The following is a 20940-nucleotide window of genomic DNA, read 5'->3' as shown; positions in this document are numbered from 1 at the left end:
AAGTTGCAGTAAGAGCAGGCACCTCCTCTCCTAAGGCTGAATGAGGCAACCCAGCAGGAGGAGTGTCCTAAAGACAGGCAACAGAGTAAGAGATAAAACAGACAGCAAGGGTGGATAAGGGTGGACAGCGGTGGAGGGGGCAGTTGTGTCCAGAGGGGGGTTGGAATGGGAAGAGAAGGGATCAGCTGGAGAGGGCAGAGGGAGCGAGTACTGGGAGAGACAACTAGAATTAGGGAAGGGGGCATCCCTGGGAGAAGCTAGAAACTTAATGCAATGGAAACTCCCAGGAAGTTAATAAGGGTGATGCTAGCTAAGACGCCTAGCAATAGGGAATCTGAACCAGCCATTTCCTGTAACCCCAGACAAGACTTGCAGAGGTGGGACTGGAACACCAATCCAGCCACAAATCCTTCAGCCTACAACTTGTTCTGCCTGCAAGATGTACTAGGGTAAAGGTGGCACAGAACTTGTGACCAATGAGTGGTTCAGCTTGAGACTCAGGCCATGAAAGGGAACCCACCCTGACACTTCCAGGAGAGCCGGGACCGAGAGGCTGGAGAGCTGAGAATCTAAGATAAAAAATGATTTCTAATGATATTCTGCTATACTCATAGACCGGTGCCTAACCCAGTTTTCATCAGACAGGTTTTATCCAACAATTGATGGAAACAGAGGCAGAGACCTACAGTCAAACATTAGACAGAGCTTGGGGAATCCTGCAGAAGAGAGGGAGGGATTGTAGGAGCCAGAAGGGTCAAAGACACCACAAGAAAACCCACAGAACCAACCAACCTGGGCTCACCAGGGCTCACAGAGACTGAACTGACAACCAAGAGTGGCTTCTTAAAGCCTGATGGCAAAACGGTGCTGAAGTTCCACATACCTTACATTTTGTTACACTGAAATCCTCAGTCTTTATGTTTAAATAGATCTCTTACTCATGTTCCATATTCTCCATCATATGGAGACTATGCATTCACGTAGGACTTCCCAAGTCTAAATGTTCATCTCACCATGTTAAAAGCGGAGTTCACACTGTTTCTGGCACCCTGCGTCAGTACTGGGAAGCTGTGCCTCTTGCTGGTAAACTGTAATTTTCTGTAATTCTGCTCTCAGAAAGAAACTGATTAGATGAACTATAGTAAGAGCACACAACCCAAATAAACAAATTCCAGCCACAGCTACAACATGAAGGATGCGAATGGATGTAGACACAAATCCCTAATTCAACAATCAGAAGAAACTCAAAGTGCTTCCAAATTCCAAACTTAGGAAGCATTTAGATTTTCGGCTTAGCCACACCTCACCAGTCAAGTCCATGTAAACATTCAAAAGATAATAATCAAACACACTGAAATCTGAAACACTTCTTACCCCAGGGCATTTGGGGCAAGAGGAACTCAAACTGTACACATAAGATTTTGTCTATTTACATATATGTGTAAATATGGTAATACAGCAGTCATAAACGTTTACAGGTCTTTTTTAACCAGAAGGTTGAGCTGTCGAGATGCTTCACGGTGTAAATGTACCTACTTCCCACCCTCCACGTTAGGACTTGAGTTTGGTCTCAGAACCCACCTGGCAGAGAAAACAGACTCCCATGAGGTGTGCTCTACCTTACCTTCATTGCACATGCTCATGCCCCCCCAATAACTAAGTAAAGATAAATGTAATAAAATATTTCTAGAAAAATCAAAATTTTATATACCTGCTACAAGAAAGTACACAGACACTTTAAGGAATATGTGTATATGTGTATGTATATATATGTCTGTTATAAAACTGTAAAACAGAAAAGCAAAGCATGGAGGGTCACAGGCTGCACATACACACTCGCAATCACAGGACTGGTTTTCCTGTTGTTGAGTTTGAAGGAGAACAATAAAAGTTAATAATAACGTAAACTTTTAAAAAGTCAATCATGCTTGACCACTGCAATAAGAATCACAGTAAATCACGAGCCATAACTGTATCAGTTTTGTGACCAGAGGTATCTGTATAATTTGCCTTACTTACAGGGCGTGACAACTTATAAAACAACACACTTCAAAACCCTAGAGATTCTGAGCAGACTCTTCATGTGGTAGTTTAAGTGCTAAACTTGTCAACAGCTATGTGAACGAATTCATCCAAGTGGTGGGCGCTGAGCTGCTGCCGCCTGTCACACACAATTCTGAACCTCCCTAAAGCAGAGGGCTACAGTAAGCCCCGTACTCAGGCAGCTCACCGTTGGGCACACACACACAGGAAGAGGTTGGAAATATCATTTAACTTTTAAGATGCATTTATTTTATGTTGTATGTATGAATGTATTGCTTTCGTGCACATATGTGCAGTGTGTGTGTGTGTGTGTGTGTGTGTGTGTGTGTGTGTGTGTGCCGGTGCCCTCAGACACTACAAGACAGTGTTGGATACCACAGAACTGGAGTTTATGGGTGGCTGTGAGCCACCGTATGGGTGCTGGGAATAGAAGCCAGGTCTCCACCAGAGCTATAAACCACTGAGGTCCTCTTCAGTCCCTGGTACTTTAAATAATTAAGAGGGACTCAAAGAAGATACACTTGGTGAGGTTCTCTGGGACATAAGCAGGAGTGTGGCTGTTGCACACTTCAAAGAGAAAGGGCCTCTGAGGTGGCAGCATTCCACCTGAGCTCAGCAGGTCTCCAGCTACACAAAGGCCAGAGGCACAAATTGCAGGCAGGCATCGGAGCTCCAATTACCTTTGCCCCAGTGAGTTTTTGTTCTTTTTAGATTTGATCCTCACTAGGGTGACAGCATGAAAGCAAACCCACTCAGTTATTTCTGTTAGTCTTTGTAGTGTCTGACAAAGTCAGGTGGTAATTCTTGCAAGACCCCACTCATGGCCCTTATTAATTCACAGAGATCCAAAACCTTCAGGATTGTGAGACAGACTGAAAGCATACATCTTCTCCATTCAGCCGGGCACAGAATGACAGACCCTTAGAAGGCAGCTAAAAAATTAAAGTTGGGAATTTCATTTTGGAGTTTTGTTTACAGTACCAAAAACTCCTAAGTAGCTAATAAACTCCTCCCTAAAAGAACTATTGGTTTACCCAAAGCATGATGTATCTACTCCCTTGCTTTTTTCATCCCCATGGGGGACCCACCCCTCTCCCTACCCCCACCTGACCTCCACCCCAACCCTGACCCCCCGCCTCAACCAAATCCCATGCTGCAGTATTCCACAGGTCAGCTGTGGCAGTGGCATTCAAGAGCTGCACAAAGCCTGCCTCCCTTGTGCCTGTGCAGCCTGGCCATACTCACAGGCAGTGGGGAGAGGCTCTTCCAAGCACTGAGAAAACAGTGGGGGGGGGGGCTGCTCAGGCTGAAGAATTCAGCACAGTGACAGGCTATTTCCGTTCTTACCAGTGTTAAGCCCACCAGGCCCCTCCCGCCACTTGCCACCAAGTGGGAACATGCAGGCTAGATGCAGCAGGCTCTCTGGGAGAGAAGAGCAGAGCTACGTGACAGGGGCTCTTGATGCCACCTGTGGCCTTGAGCTCAGCACGCTAAGCTTCTCCTGTCTGCCTCCTGCGGAAAATGAAGGTGTTTTACATCATTCGGCATCTGTGCTACTACTGCGAATGATCTGCAGGGTTACTATGCAGTTGGGCCCAGTATTTCCAACTAATTAAGACTTTAAGGCATCAACAACCTTAAGTCCACTCTTGGTTCTGGGACATAGTAGGTACACATTGTGAACCGTCTCCTCAAGCTTCCTAGCTTCTTCTTTTATTTTCAACTAAACGAGGATTGCATCCATCTTCCAAAACTTCTCAGGAATAAGAGGTTCACAGCAATAAGTCATCTATTCATTCTAATTACTAACCAAAAACAAAACAAAACAAAACATTTTCCCATCCATTCTGCTGTCAATTATCTGAAGTAGTTGTGGGGTTTTTTTGTTTTTTGTTTGTTTGTTTGTTTTTTTGCTGTTAACAGTCCTGCAATGACCACTGGCTCATATTTCCTTATACACACAAGCAAACATGTTGTAGTCTCTCCTAGAAGTTAAAACATTCCGCCATAGGATAGGTAACTAGCTCCAATTCACTTTCCAAGGTGATTGATTAACCTGAGAAAAACATAATGCTGATCATGATTTTTAAGTCCTAAACTTTATTTTTCAAAAGCCCCAAACAATTTTTACAAAGATAGCCATGTACACATAAGTTGAAACCATTTCTTTTTTAGGTAAGAACTGGGAAATAGTAAGAGCTGGAGAGGACAGGGTCTCCACAAGGAGAGCAACAGAACAAGAAAATTTGAACACAGGGAACTTCCCAGAGACTCATACTCCAACCAAGGACTATTCATGGAGATAACCCAGAACCCCTGCACAGATGTAGCCCAGGGCAGTTCAGAGTCCAATTGGGTTACATAGTAATGTGAAGAGGGACTGCCTCTGACATAATCTGATTGGCCTGCTCTTTGATCACCTCCCCCTGGGGGGGAGCAGCTTTACCAGGCCATAGTAGAGGACAATGCAGCCACTTTTGATGTGAACTGAATAGACTAAGATCAGAAAGGAGAGGAGAACCTCCCCTATCAGTGGACTTGGGGAGTGGCATGTAAGCAGAGGGAGGAGGGAGGGTGGGATTGGGAGGGGAGGAGAGAGGGGCTTATGGGGGGATGCAGAATGAATAAAGTGTAATTGATGAAAAATTAAAAAAAAAAAAGGGAGAAGGTGAGAAACACAACATTAAGGACGAGGTTACCACTGCAAGGAAGATGACACCCAGGAAGGAGCAGGGATGAGATGTCAGCCTGCCGGCAGGCCTCACATGCTAAGCCGTGCTGAGCTCTTTCTGTTGTTCTTAGTCTATATCATATAAGTCAATGAATATTGCATTTGAACAGAAATGCCATTCTGAAAGCAGATAGCATTGGCTGTGCATATGATACTAAGTATTTTTCAAAGAACAGCAGCTATGGCCATAAAAATGTGGTGAGTACAAAAGACGGGCCAAAACACACCAGTAACTGGAGGTAAGACAGGGTTAATTCCACCGCAGCGAACACTTGTGTGAGAGGACTAGCTCCCTGACCTCCCGAGACACAGACAGGATGAGCTGCAGTTACAGAGTAGACTAAAGGGCATGCCGGGAGGAAGAAAGGGAATGCCACTGCAGACCAGGGCCACCAGAACTCCGTGCTCCGAGGGCACAGACTGCATCAGCAGCTTTCATTGCTTTACTCTCAACATCAGGTCCACTGCCTAATAACTGGTATCAGTGGAGTAGCTCTGCAAGGGAATTTTCCTAGATAAATGACGGCATGAAAAATATCTCAGATAATGCAGCTGTGGCACGTTGAGGAGTGTACGGGGGCGCTGTGGGCCAGGGAATGTCAGCAGTACGCTCTGGCAGCTGCCAGTGACCCCAAGGCTTCAGCTTTGTCCCTCCAGCACACTGCCCCAGTGGAATCAGAGATTTTTCTCAGGAAGCTCTGGGAGACGGTGTTTGCTGTGGTCTGCCTGAAGGTGGGACAAAGGTGACAATGCAAGATAAGCTTGGTTCACTGGAAAGTGTGAGCTCTCTCGCGCAGGAAATGCAGGGGTCAGTAAATCTTGTCGTGATGCTGGTTCCCCAACTAAGATGACCCTTTAGAACTGAACCAAGTAATGAGGGGAAGAGCAAGAGAGAAGCGCTTAAAATTCCACTGAAGCCTGGACAAACTAGTGCAGACCAACTTTCTCCACGGTAACTGACTGACGTTCATGTGTTCATGGTACACATGAGGCTTAAAATGACTCTTAGCAGTAAGGACAGAAAAGATGCAGCTCTCAGCACTGCCCCTGGGGGAAAGGCTCCCTTGGCTGCACAGTGAGTGCAGACTCACACTACAGTTATCTTTTTTCTCTCTAATACCTTAGGCTAAACGGTTAAACTAGGCACGAAGGCCTGCTGGTCGGCATCTGTGAAACTCTCTATGATTATAAAAATTCTGTATTTGAGGCGAGAGAGATGGCTCATTGGTTAGGAATACTGGCTGCTCTTCCGGAGAGAACCTAGGTTCCATTCCCAGCACCCACAAGGCAGTTTCACAACCATCTAGAACTCCAGTTCCACGTAACCTGACAGCCTCTTCTGGCTTCCACAGGCTCAGTCACACACTTGCTGTACAGACATGTGCAAGTAAAACACCCATGCCGAGCCTGAGAGCGGAGTTCTATCTCCAGGAGGCAAACAACAGGACAGCTTCAGCAAGTTGTCCTCTGAGCTCCTCGGGCACACTGCGACACGTGTGGCAGAGCTTACTCACACACACGATTTTTGGATCTATGGGGTTTCCACTCTGAGTTATGGAGTTTGAAGAGATTTCTATCTATGAGGGAAAGTAGCACCTAGGCAACCAGAATACTGAAAATACAAAAGAAAAGCATCAACATTAAGAGAAAAAATTGAAGGAAGTGTAGACAACCCTTACTACAAATACACACACACACACACACACACCTTTACAAAAATACATATTCACAGGCCAAAAAAAAAAAAAAAAAAAAAGGCCAAGGAAATCATAAACACAGAATACATGTTTGGTATTCTGTTGGTTGCTATAGCTACCAACAGAAAAGAGGGCTTTTTATCAGTATTTTCACACACGTACATTTTATCGTGCAACAGCCAAACAAGATCTGATAGCTGCCATGGGGCGCAGCAGGATGAAGACTGTTGTCTCGTAAGACACTTAAATGATCCTACTAAAATCCACTGGAAAGGCAGATGATGTAATCGCAATGCCAAGTGAAGTTCTGGGAAAAGATAGCTAGTTCAACAAGAGATGCCAGTCTATGGGTCAGGAAAAAAGTCAGTCTTGGATAATTCAAGTACGAGCTGAGCACCGCCTGTAAGCTGCATGAAGATGCTCCCTTCACACTTCAATGCTCCCAGCTTTGAGAGGAGTGCGGTTGTTCGCTAATCGCCTGATATATTTAGTAAAACACTCTTTCACGCTTGTCTCAGTTTACAAGCTGGTGTCATAACGCAATCTGTTAAAATCAGAAGTCACTGATCCCTCCAACAGGGGTCAGTACTCAGAACACGGAGAGAGCACCCCCCAGGGTTAAAAGGGTCTGGGAATTATGTCTGTGCGGCGTTTCCTTTCCCACTCTCAGGCCTGGGCATATACACTCTTTCCCTTTGGCTATCTAACCCTGTTCTTGCACAAACACGCAGCCTGTGGAGCTATTCAGCCACAGTAAAAGCCATTGCTTTCCCAGAAAGAGAGATCTGTTTTCTGCCCATATGATTAAAGGATATCTACTAATGGCCTGAGTATCACAACTGCAAGGTCTAAGTGCAATCACCATCTCTCTGGGGCCAGGAGAGGCCAGAGATTCACTTCCTTGCATAGCTCTAGAGAATAGGGCCCTGAATTCCAAAACAATACTTGTGGGAAGGAGGAAAAAAAAAAACAGGAACCCAGGAACCCAGGATGTTAGCCCAGAACTTCCGGAGAGAATAATCAGAACTAAAAACTCTGAAGGAGGGACTACATAACTTCATGCAAGTGTCATCACTGACTAGCCTAGCACTGGGTGCTGAATAAGAGCATGAAGGTCTGTATTCCACCCGTGGTCCTGAGTGCTACTTTCTTGTAACAAGTATGAAGGAGCCCTCAGAAGCTAAGCCTCCCAGCACACACCCCTGCAAGGGGGCTGGGGATGAGGATGGGGGGATGGGAATGCTGGGCCACACACCCACCACCCACCTAAGCTCAGGACACCGTGCAAAAGGTTTCCTTGCCTCCTGCAGCCCTGTATCTCAGTGCAAAAGAATGCCAACCTAAATAAATATGTGGAAACAAGGGGAACCAAGAGTCTGGGAGACAAAGAATTCCCAAGGCTTTTGCTTATTTTGTTGGTAGCTCTCTCACTCACTCACTGATGATGTCCCCACTGACTCATACACGGCCAGGTGCCAGGTGTCTGACGCTTACAGAGCATGAGGTAGCTACTGTGCGCTTGTTAAGAGATGCAAAATCTGATAGACAGAGGCACTTGGCACTTATTACAACAGCAAAAGTATTAAGAACTTGGGCCACACTTCTAACTAAAACTCACTGCATCTCACAATGTACGCTTTCTTTCAATCACTACGTTGAATAGTCTGTCCACTATTCCAACAGAGAAGTAAATCGTGCGCTCATCTTTAGTGATAATGATTTATTCTACATGCACCTAAGGTTTGGCACCAAAAAGAAAGCTAAATTATCTTCCTTTTTTGGAGGCACATCGTATCCTTCAACCATTACTCAGCCATTACAGTCATTACTGCCATGTCTGGAGACAACCATAGACTACTGCTGCCACCTAGTGGACACAAGCCAGAGCTGCTGCTGAACATGTAACACACCAATGACTGGATTCCCCCCAAATGTTTAGTCCACAGCTAAGAAATAGTAGGCTAGTCCAACAGTGACTGTTTAAATTCTACCAGAGCACCACCCAGGCTATCCATATATGACTTGTGGTGGAGAGGCTAGCAATGTGTTGCCATGTTACAGCCTCTAGAGCGGTGGTTCTCAATCTTCCTAATGCTGTGACCCTTTAGTATAGTTCTTCAGTTGTGGTGATCCCTGATTGTAAAATTATTCCATTTCTACTTATAACTGTTATTCTGCTATTGTTAAGAATCATAATGTAAATATCTGATACGCAGGAAATCTGATATGCAACCCCCACAGGGGTCGTGACCAACAGGTTAAGAACCCCTGCTCTAGCCCTTCATGTTTGGAGGGCAGCAGTAGCCATGTTTTGGAGGACACAGTGGCCGTACCGCCACCACACCCTCCACCAGCATCTTTCATGATCTGCAGGCAAAATCACAAGACAGTGAACACAGACAGTTCTCGGCTGGGCCGGATGTGGCACACTTTCGTGTTCCTGCAGATTCCACTAACTGTGTTTGGGGAAGTGGTTAGAATTACCACACCAGCTTTGGACACTATCAGTCTGTTGTTCACACTAACGTAGCTCCTATCCCTAGCCTCTCACACAGCTAAAGCTTGACTGACTGGTCAGTTTCTCCTCCTGAAGTCAGTCGAGACAGGTACAAATCTGTGCTTGGTGGAAGAGTTCTTGGGGTCTGCAGTTCAGCCTAAGAACACATAAGAGTTTCTCAAGGGAGAGCTAACACAGTGGCCCATGATGAGACCAGACACAGATCACAAGCTGTGTCTGTGTAAGTGGGTCACTGACTAGAGGGATGAGTGGGAGAAGCCAAGTTAGGCCTCTCCGGCAGTCACATCTACCAACACAGAAAATTAGGCAAAGATGAGAGAGAAGCAGCAGCCAGCTGGGCTTCTTGGGGAATGCTCAGGATCCATGCAGCCTGAGTTCCTCCTGCAGCAGACTCTCAGACGTCAGCATGTCAGTTTGGAGCCGAATCGAAATCAAAGTTAAAAGGACATCTGTTACAGACTGTTTTAGAGACTGGCAAATTAAATGAACACTTTTTAGATAGTAGTACCTGGAGGATGACTAGAGAAACTGAAGAACTTGAAAACATAAAAAGCCAACACATTTACGAATGCATATACATGCCTTTCCCCAAAAGAAAGGCTGACTCCTAAAAGGACTCCGGTAAAAGCAAAGGACCCCAGTGTACATGAACACACATGGTCGTACATACACAGACACACACAGACACACACACACACCCTATATTCTGTCTCGGAAGTAATGTACTAACTTGGAGTTCAACAGATTTACGTTTAGATACTGTTTGGACATGCACAACCTCCCCTATCCACCTTGGTAACTCGACTGCTGCCAATACTGGCTTCCTAATCTGTGAGATGGCGATTAATAGTGACTCCTGGGCAAGGCTTTACACAAATGTTTAGGTAACCCATGTCCCCACTATCCTATAATCTCTCGTGCCTTCATGCCTGTTCTCTGTCACAATAAGTTCCATCCCAATTCACATGCCAGGAAGGCTGCCCTGTTATCATCTTTCCTGAGGCCATAGGTTCTTCCTATGTAGGTGAAGCTAGAGGAGATAGAGGAGGCCGTGAGGCGTGAAGCATGCAGCTGAGACAGCCGCTGTAGGACTGCAGCATGCAGCACCCAAGTAGAAGAACTTCTGAGAAACGGGGGAGGGTGACAAAGCCAAGTCTCTTCCCTGAAACCACGTGTCACACCACTGACTGCCTGCACCTTATAAGCAAAGACCGCTGTGTAGGACTCACAATGTTGGGCAATATGAGCAGGACAAAGGTCTCGGTGCGATTTCCAAAATACCTAGAAAGGCTAGGAAACTGAGGGCAGGCTCAGGGGACATATAATATAATTAGCTAGTGTATTTTAAAGCAATATGATGAAGTATCTAACAACATAAAATCCCCTGGGAACCACATAGAGTAAATGACACCCAAAGCGAGCAGCACCTTATTTAAAGAGAAAGCAAAGGGAAGGAAGAACTTGCTCTTTAGGAAATGCAGAACCATACACACCTATACTACTGTAAACATCTGTACTATTTTCTATTAAAATCAGATTCAAAGCACTGGAGACATGGCTCTGTAGTTAAGAGCACTTGCTGTTTTTGCAGGACTGAAGTTCGGCCCCAAGAATCCACATCAGGCAGCTCACAAATGCCTCTAGCTCCAGCTCCAAGAGATCACACACCCTTCTGTGACCTCCAAAAGCCTAACCGCACACTCACACAGACTCATACTCACAGTACCAAACTTTTAAAAACAGAATCGGGCGAAAGACAAATATTTTTCAAAGGTCCCTTTGATTACTGCACTTTCATGTCTGGACAAGAAAAGGCAGGAGGCAATACCAGGATAGTTCCTGGGTCGGGACTGACACAGGAGGGAAAGGCTTACCGTAAGAGGACATTGCTACGGTGTGATCTGGAAGCGATCCATCACCTTTGGGCTATGTGGACATGGTACATATAAAACGTGAACTAATTTCATCAGCTAGGCAGAAAAGTTAGTTCAGTTAGTAAATGGCTCGAACTGCCGGCACAAGAAGCCACGTTCAGACCCAGAGCCCAGGTAAGAAAGCAGCAGGGCACACCTGTGGTCCTAGCGCTAGGGTGGTAAACGGCAGGTCCCTGGGGCTCAGTGGCCATTCAACAACAACAACAAAGTTTCTGTCCTTGAGGAATATGGTGGAACCCAAAGCTGATCTGTGGCTTACATGTACACACATGTGAACACACACATACCAAAACCCCAAATCCTTCTGATTCTACACACATTTTAGAAAAGGAAAGGGACATTTAACCTGTGTTATATTTGATTCCAAATTTAATAAACATAATAAAATCATATTTTGTTAGCCCTACCCAAGGTCATTATGTGATGAAGATCAAGCACGACATTCTCAATCAGCATTTGCTACATGCTACCACAAATCATGTTCCTACATAAAGACTCGGTGTCTTCATTAAAGCAACTCAAAATCTTTCAGGGGTGCTCTCAAAAATAAAGATGAGCACTGTCTCTTGTTCTCAATCAGGCTTTTGTGTCTACAGTATAATAAATAACAAAGATATATGATGATGATGGAGTTACTAAGAAATAAACTAAGAAAGAGACTAGGTTTTAAGATAACCTAGATGATAATATTGTCCAGAATGTGCCTTATGTAGAGAATATGTATTTTTCATATTCTCCACAATGTGTTGAATATTTCTTATATACATTAATAAACAAACAAACAAACAAACGTGCTACTCAGAGATCCCTGGCACTCATCATATAGCAATCCAGGGCCATGGAACTTACATCCTCATTCTAGCAGGATCCCTACGTGACATGTATGTGTTATGGCTTGAGAAGCAAGTGAGAAGCTAGACCAAGTAGAATCAAATTCACCCACTCTTTTGCTAAACCTACCCCTTTTCTATAGGACTGCACACACAGCCGTCTCCTCGGAGGAACTGCTAAAACAGGGGGCAGCTCTGCTCCCATGTGGCAATGCCTGGGAACAACTGCTGCAGACTTGCAGGGAAGGGGGATGGTCGCACCGTTCGTCTCACATTTAGTAGGTATAAGTCAGGAATGAAGGAACACGTCCTACAAAATGGTAATGGAGAAAGGGCTTGAAAGGTAAAGAACATGAACATTAAGCCTATAAATTCCTGTTTATCATTAGATAAACTTACATCCCAAACACTTCATGACCAACACACTCACACGGTTGCTCGGTTTTACACAAGAGTTTGCAGTCAAATTAATAACCAGGAGTTAGTACAATAAACATAACAAACACACTTACTGAAATATTTCAGTTAAACAAGCTGAACTGCCAAAGTGTATTCTTAGGGCTGGGCTCAGCACAGCAATAAAGAGAAACACTACTCATGCAGTTTTAACCTAACAGGCCGTTCACAATCCTCATAACTTCAGCTCCAGGGGAATCTAACATCTCCAACCTCCATGAGCACCAGCATCTGCATGCATGCACACCCATGCACGCACTCCCACATGTGCACAGAATTAAAAATAAAAATTTAAATAGTTTACTTTTTAAAGAAAAAGTAAAACTGTAAGATTTTTTTCAAATAAAAACTGTATGATATACAGTGGATTTAATTCAATTTTTTTTTCTTATAACACAAAATTCTAAACAAAATTTAGGCCACTTCAAGATGAGAATTCATTAGGCTGAACTGCTTCAGGAAAAGAAGAGCTTAAATAAGTAAGTGAATAAGTAAGTAAGGTAATAGGAAGGTCCTTCACGTCTTAGCAAAATGCTATGAAGGAGTCATTTCTCTTTTTCAAAGAATTAGACGCACAATGCAGACGATAGTGCATTTGCTCAAGAAAAAAGATAAGTACACAGAAAACAAGGAATGGGCTCAGAGCTAAGCAAACGTCTTATAAGATGGATCTGTTTCTGGAGCAAGCACTGCTGTGGATAGGCATGTATCCAATCAACGACAGAGCCCTGCAGACATACGGCCTTCAACTAGAAAATGATGGCACACAATCCTTCCCTCTTCCGGTGCTCCAAGGGACAAGCCGGTGAACTGCCTACACCACGTTCATTGGCTCACCGTCTTTCACACTGACATTCTGCGGAAGAAATGGGAGGAGGGCGAACTGCAGGTCCTCCCAACCAGACTTGCCTTTGGGCTCTCACAAATCCCACACTTTGCTGTACATTTTATACCGAGACTTGGAAGTGACGGCAGACGAAGGCTGAAGCACTGTATAGCATTTATTCATTCTTGTTTACCTAAATCTGTGAGACAAAGAGAGTCTCCGCCTCAGGTGTGGCGAAGACTTGGGCTCTGAAGACCGAGTTGTAAGAAGTGCAGCCACACAGAGGAATCTTTCTTAAATACAGTACTTGTGATACGTGAAGCAGCTTGTACATCCTAAGGCCTGAAGTACTTTCACTACACAGATTCAGCCACAACGTCTGCAGGATCAGTACATCCACGGACAGGGCTGCACACAGACCATGCTGGCTCCACTTCCGTTTGTCCGTTATCATCAAGGAGACCCTCTCAGCTTTTCTCGATTCTTACGATACCTGCTGCCCCCTCCCTTACTGGGCTTAGATAAATCAGTAAGAAAGGGTGAATCAGCAAAGGGAAGTGCCCAGCAAAGCAATGGCCAGGAAAGAAGCAGTGCTGGGTCGCAATGCAAGGCTTTCTCATTCGTTGTGTTCCCAATTCACATTACTGTACATAGTCAACACCAAGATAGCAACATTTTCCCTTATGTGTGAAGAGACCCGAGTTCTAATAGGCCTCCTTTCCTCAGGACATCAAGTCATCTTCTAGAGATATGAGGAGGCTGTCAGATATTAGAAGGTCAAAATAGTATTTCTTTTCTCGTCTATTTCTTTCTTTTTTCCTTTTGTTGAAAATATTTTACATAACATACTCTAATTACATCTTTCCCTTCTCCACTCCTCCCAGTTCCTCCCCATCCAGAACCACTCCTTTTCTGTTTCTCATGAAGGGGGGGGGGGGGGCTTCTAACAGATAATACAACAAAATAGAATATAATAAGATAAAAAATTATTACAACAGGCTTGGACAAGACAAACACAAGAAAAACAACTTAAAAGAAGGCACAAGAATCAGAGATGAGTCATTTGCACATTCAGTAGTCATTTGCACATACAGAATGGGGGGGGGGACCTGGTGCAGACCTGGGCAGGCCCTGTCTATGCTGCTTAAGTTTCTGTGAGTCCATGAGTGTTGATCTTGTTGATTTAGAGAGCCTTGTTTTCTTGGGTGTCCTCCATCCCCCCTGGCTCTTACAATTTTCTGCCTCCTCTTATGGGTTCCCTGAGCTCTAAGGAATTTGATAAAGATATATTCATATATATGATATGTATTTGATAAAGATATACACATTCCTTTACCTTATTAGTTATAAATTTTCCACTTTATTAGTCACAAATGACTCAAAGGCCATAAATTCTGCTTTAATTAAGTAGTCTGCTTCCCTATGCAGATCTTTGCCTCCAGAAGCTACGAGATGGACAACTCAACGACCACAGATCCTCCAAACCAGCCCTGCGCCCGGAACACCCTGATCATGCAGCAGATCATTCCCGTGCTGTACTGTGGGGTCTTCATCATGGGTATCCTCCTCAACGGAATATCAGGATGGGTCTTCTTCTATGTGCCCAGCTCGAAGAGTTTTATCATCTATCTCAAGAACATCGTTGTGGCTGACTTTCTGATGAGCCTGACCTTCCCTTTCAAGGTCCTCGGTGACTCAGGCCTCGGTCCCTGGCAGGTGAATGTGTTTGTATGTCGGGTCTCTGCGGTGATCTTCTATGTTAACATGTACGTGAGCATTGTGTTCTTTGGGCTCATCAGCTTTGACAGGTACTATAAAATTGTGAAGCCCCTCTTGACTGCTGTCATCCATTCAGTGAATTACAGCAAACTGCTGTGCGTGTGTGTGTGGATGCTGATGCTGCTCCTTGCTGTCCCAAACATCATTCTGACAAACCAGAGTGTCGAGGAGGTTACGAAAATTCAATGTATGAAACTCAAAAATGAGCTGGGACGGAAGTGGCACAAAGCATCTAACTATGTCTTCGTGAGCATTTTCTGGATTGTGTTTCTTCTGCTAATCATCTTCTACACCGCCATAACGAGGAAGATCTTCAAGTCTCACCTCAAGTCCAGAAAGAATTCCATCTCCGTCAAAAGGAAGTCTAGCCGCAATATATTCAGCATTGTGCTGGTATTTTTTGTCTGCTTTGTACCTTACCACATTGCCAGAATCCCCTACACAAAGAGTCAGACAGAAGCCCATTACAGCTGCCAGTCAAAGGAAACCCTGCTCTACGTGAAAGAATTCACGCTGCTACTCTCTGCTGCAAATGTATGCCTGGACCCCGTTATCTATTTCTTCTTATGCCAGCCATTTAGGGAAGTCTTAAATAAGAAGTTACACATCTCAGTAAAAGTACAGAATGAAGAAGAACAAACCAAAAGGGGAAATACGATTCATGAAAGCACAGATACTTTGTAAATTCCCATCCCCTTCCAGGTATTGTCCATCTTGCTACATGATTGAGATGTATGAATACAAAACATGCTTAGGATGATAAGTAAGTTATCTAGCAATACTATCCAATAATTAAGCATGAATCCAAAAAAAGTACAATAGAATTCAGACATAAGTTTCCATGTAAGACAGAAGTCTGCCACACATCAAAATATATCAGAAATAGAGTGAAGAAAAGGCATATGGGTGTTGGTCTATGAGTTACCAGAACTAAATTCCTTCTCTGCTATTAACTGGCTTCTTAGAAGACACCCAGTCTTTCAGATGTTCCTCTAAGTATTCTTCTAAGGAATGCTCATATCTATGTCATGCTTTGCACTATGTATGTACCAATAAATGTCTTCAAACCCATCAGGAAGTTCTGTACTAATAACGAGCATATAAAGGGACGCCCCCAGATTTCCTCACGTCTGCACGCGGGTCAGCAAAGCCTGCTCAGTCATACACTGAGGAGGATACTCAGAAAGCGGAAACGTTCTTCTCGTCTCTGGCCTTCCCAGTGCTATTAAAACCTCAGCCCAGACGTAGCCTAAACTGAAACAGAAAGGTTTCTGTGCTTGGCTTGGAATCATTTCCCATTTTCCCAAGGGCTCCATGCTTCCAATGACCAGTCAAATAAAGTCTCAAAAAGAACAAAACTCAGTGAGAGCTGACAGATCTTGGTGACTAAGCTGTGTGGGTTTAGCTAAACGCACGTGGGGGATGGGAAAGGCACTATGTGCATTATCCTTTATAACTCCCACATCCCCGTGGCAGATGGGAAAGGCGCTATGTGTATTTTCTTTCATAACTCCCATATCCCTGTGGGGGATGGGAAAGGCGCTATGTGTATTATCTTTCATAACTCCAATATCCCCGTGGGGGATGGGAAAGGCGCTATGTATATTATCCTTCAGAACTCCCATATCCAGAGCGAGTTTCCCCCTACCAGGCTACTCAAGTAAATGTAAGAGGGGGAAAAAGGTACCAAGTAAGGCTTGGGCCACGTGGGTTATCCCTTCCACCTCTAGCCTCTTTTTTCCCCACAATACAAGAAAAATTTGTCCTTTAGAAAGTCACCTTCCTCTGTAGGACAAAGCAATGCCTTTGTAACCCCTACACCAATGCAGAAAACTAACTGGAGAGCAAGATGTTTTTAGGAAGCGACATATCAGGCAGATAAGGAGAGTGGAAACCACAGAGTAACGATTATTGCATGTCAGAGCTATTATTAGTTGAAGGAAAACAGCTAGAAACAGAGAGTTCATCTAAACACTCTACAGACAACACCAGCGCAGCTCAAGAGGCCACAGGGAACATTTTACTGGTAGACGAAGCTACAACACAGAGTGCCCACAGAACCTCACATGGCAGACAAGACAACGTCCACAGTGGTAGGAAGACAAAAAAAAAAAAAATTTTGAAAGATGGTGACGAGGGAGCTATTGCCTTGCCAAAAGTCAAGGCTCTTAGATCTAGCCAACCACTTCCTCAACTTTTTATAAGAAATGTAAAATTGTGGGTGTCTGCATTGCTGGGCCTTAGGTGGAATCAGTGATTGGTTGGTTACTCACAGCACGCTGTGTGCCATGTTTCTCTTTTGAGAGCTTCCTGCAGCAAAGACACTGAAATACAAGGGTAAGGACCCAGCCCGATCTCTCCCTGTACAATGATTTGTGTGGGAGTTGTCTTCGGCAACAGGACCTTGCTCTAAGTTTGTGGGGAGCACCTATAGTCTTGACAACCATCTAGGTTGTTTTGGGATTCCCGTGGAGTCCCTCTGGCCAACAACTCCGGGGTGGGGGGGGGGGGTGTGGAGTAACTCAGTCCTGGTACTGGAAACCTGGAAGCTTCAATGGGTGACAAGAGATGACCAGTTAGGAATCTGTCTCTCCCATTATTTGGGAATTTCATTTAGATCACCCCCGTATATGTATACATACGAAGTTATGAAGTTTCTTCTCTTTTCAAACCAGCCCCCCAAATATCTTTTTAATCTTAGTTGTCTGTCCCCATATTCCTTCCCACAACCCCCTCTCCTATCCCACTTCCTTCTTGATCCTCCCATTCCAGCTCCCTCTTCCATCCATCTCTATCTATTCTATTTTCCTTCCCTAACGAGATCTTCTGCCTCTGGTTCCTTACTCTATACCTAGCCTCCGTGGATCTATGAACTGTAGCTTGACTTATCACTGGCTTATCAGGTAGTAGCCACATAAGCGAATACGCATCGTATTTGTTTTTCTGTGTCCAAGATACCTCACTTGGTACAATTTTTTTTCCCTAGTTCATCCATTTGTCTGCAGATCTCATGATGTCATTTTTTTTTCAATGCAGTTTATTCAGGAACCTTGAACAATCCTCGGACCCTGGGGAAAGCCAGCCCACAGCTTAAATAGCCTCTGGGTAGCCAACCCAGGCGTGCCATGTGGGCAATGCAGATAGGTCCACATACATGGAAGCAAGCCAGATCCTCAGCCTTAGCCAAATGTGGAATTGTTCGTGACAGAGAGCACTCACCATCGGGAAGGTGGAAGGCGGAAACCAGCTCCATCTTTCAGGCATAGCATTCCACAGCTCTCTACAGTTCCCCCTTTTTGTTTTAGACGCATCAGGCAAGAGTAGAGGTCTGATCTCTGATATTAGAAATAAATTGGGACTTTGTACCGATGTTCATTTAGGTGTCATCCACCCAAAGAGCATCAGACCCGTCCAATACCTTTTTCTCAGAGGCGGGACCTGGGGCATCAACCCGCATGCAATCAGACATGCTCTTCTCTGGGTCGAAAGCGGCTGACCCTGAGTGCAGTGCTTAGCCTCGCATCCTGAGCGTATCATTTTAGCTTTTTACACCAGGGCATTAGCCGTGAGTCATACTGGGCAGACTGCTCAGACCCTGAATAATCATTTAGCCAATGTAGCTCATGCCTTAGTTGTACATAAAGGAATTAATGCTCAACTAAAAGGAAGCTTGATGGTGTTCAATCAGAGGATTGACCTCTTGCAGGAGCAAATTGATACCCTATGGCAAATCGCTCAACCTGGCTGTCAATGAAAGTATGCTGGACTTTGTGTCACTAGCATACAACATGAGAATTTTTCCTGTGCTGCAAATCTGTCTAAACAATTGTCGAGCTATATTTTAGGTAATTGGACTGGAGAATTCGATACTACGATGGAGCAGCTGAGAGTGGCCATTGTCACAGTAAATTCTACCAGAGTAGACGCAGGACTAGCCACAGGATTATCAACATGGATTGCTGCAGCCATGAATCATCTGAAGGAATGGGCGGGCATGGGAGTGTTAGCAGGCCTTCTGGTGTTGGTCTCCTTGGTTTGCCTGTGGTATATATGCAAGATTAGAGTCTCACAACAGTGTGATGCAGCCATGATCATTCAGGCCTTTACAGCCATTGAAGCAGGACATTCTCCCCAAGCATGGTTAGATATCATGATGTCATTTTTTAAAACAGTTGGGTAATATGCCATTGTTGGACTTAAATGGAGACACACCTGTGGCTAGAACATGATGTGTCAGTAGCCATCCTGCAACACCTAAATGAAGAAATCTAGTGAAAGGGTATTTTATGAGATTTTACTACAGCCTAGAAAAATTAAAGTCCACAATCACTAAAATCCCCCTGCCTTCTTTACCTGAATAAAGTTTCCATTTCTGTGTTTCAAGTACCCATGCCAGCATATTTGAACGTGTTTTTGTGAAAGGACTGTCTGGGGCAGGAATCAAGAAGCACATCACAGAACACTCACAGTGATGTACACCAAAATTATATAGGGTCCACTGAGAGAGCTGGGCCAAGAATATGTTTCCTAAAACCCTCCTCCGTAGCATTGACCTGCTAAGTCAGCTCCTCAGCCTCCACCCTGTTTTCTTAGCAAAAGAAGGAAACATTTTTCACTGAGAAAGCCACTCTCTATGTTCTGGGCCAGACAGCTAGCAGAGGTGAATTAGCACTAGGCAAATAAAAAGCCAGTCTGAATCTAGCAGCCACAAGCTGGAATGGAGGAGGATTCAAACTTACCCAATGAAAGCAAACCCTAGGTTCCCCCTCAGTAAACTTTCTGGAAGGGGCTGCTATAGAAATATAAACTCCAGATTGCAATAATTACTATGAATTAAAGCTCACAGGAAGGCAGAAAGGAACTGGTTCAAATCTAGCCCTGGTTTTACAGTGAATGCCTAGAGGTTAGCCCCCCAAGTAATACCACACCCACAACTTTAGACACGAGGGTACGTCAATTAGTAAACCTGTTACATAAGGTGTGACATCTGAGAGGGTTGTCAGTGTTGAAAGATCAGCTTTGAAAACATACGTACAGGGAACATCATAGAAACTGTGCAGCTTATCTTTAAGGATATCTACGAACACACAAATACGTGTAAGCATGCAGTAACAGTAAGTGAAAAACGAGACCATGAATTTGAAGGAGATCAGGGAAGGGTATATGACAGTGGTTCTCAATCTTCCTAATGCTGTGACCCTTTAATACAATTCCTCACATTGTGGTAGCCCCAAACATAAAATTATTTTCGTCACTACTTCATAACTCTAATTAGGCTACTATCATGAACAGTAATGTAAATACCTGATATGATGGCTAGCTGACTTGTGACCCCTGGTGAAAGGGTTGTTTGAGCCCCAAAGGGATCACACAACCCACAGGTCGAGAACTGCTGGTATATGGGGTTTTGAGGGAGGAAAGAGAAGGAGGAAATATACTGTAATAATATTACAATATCAAATATAAAATCAAGAAGAGATAATGGTGTGAGTTATCTTTAAGGTGAACAAATGTGGGGGCACCTGTCTGTTACTACAACTGTGTGATCATCAATGGAAAGTCACTACTTTCTTTGGGTCAGATATTTGCTGTTAGAGTCCAACGGCACATGGATCACAGTTTCACAAAAGTGCATCCCTGAAAAAGAACCATTTAAAAAGAAAAACAGACAAGCAAACAAACAGCTTGTCTAAGCCATCATGCTGGTACATACTATAATCCAAAAACATGGAAGGCAGAAGGGACAGGATGACCAGAAATCAAGAAATTCAAGGCCAGCCTCTGCTCTTGGTTTGGGAGAGCCATGCCTAAAAGCACTAATATGGAAACTGATTTAAAACACAAAACAAAACAAAACACAACACCTGATGCTGTTGTCTGGCATGCATATGTATACTCACACCTTAAAAACAAAACTGACATATCTAATTTTGAACAATATGATCTTTGGGGTTTTTATTCTCCCTTCTTGTATGGTTATGTGTAGATGTATTATCTATATGTGATTATCTTTTTACATTATTTATAGGGTAATAACTTGGCTTATAAGTGAGTGGTCACAGAAATTAAAAGTATCAAATCAGCCCAAACTTCTTTTCCTTCAGAGTATAACTAGAGTTTTGAACA

At 44.1% G+C, this 20940-nt stretch overlaps 2 protein-coding genes across 10 annotated transcripts in view; one reads left to right on the top strand and one right to left on the bottom strand.

The window, feature by feature from the left end:
- P2ry14 (purinergic receptor P2Y14) overlaps positions 1-16172 on the top strand; it is a 44992-nt gene extending 28820 nt beyond the window's left edge. For all 3 annotated transcript variants that reach the window (XM_021653811.2, XM_021653812.2, XM_021653810.2), the window contains exon 2: positions 14464-16172. In XM_021653811.2, coding sequence (XP_021509486.1) covers positions 14488-15498 — 1011 coding nt within the window. In that variant the 5' untranslated portion in view covers positions 14464-14487 and the 3' untranslated portion in view covers positions 15499-16172. The remainder of the gene's footprint in view (positions 1-14463) is intronic.
- Positions 1-20940, bottom strand: part of Med12l (mediator complex subunit 12L) — a 314509-nt gene that overhangs the window by 195902 nt on the left and 97667 nt on the right. The window lies entirely within an intron of this gene.

Source organism: Meriones unguiculatus, chromosome 2, assembly GCF_030254825.1.
Source record: "Meriones unguiculatus strain TT.TT164.6M chromosome 2, Bangor_MerUng_6.1, whole genome shotgun sequence".
Lineage (NCBI taxonomy): Eukaryota > Metazoa > Chordata > Mammalia > Rodentia > Muridae > Meriones > Meriones unguiculatus.
The sequence above is the reverse complement of the archived record's forward strand: the minus strand, read 5'-3'. Positions and strand labels throughout refer to the sequence as shown.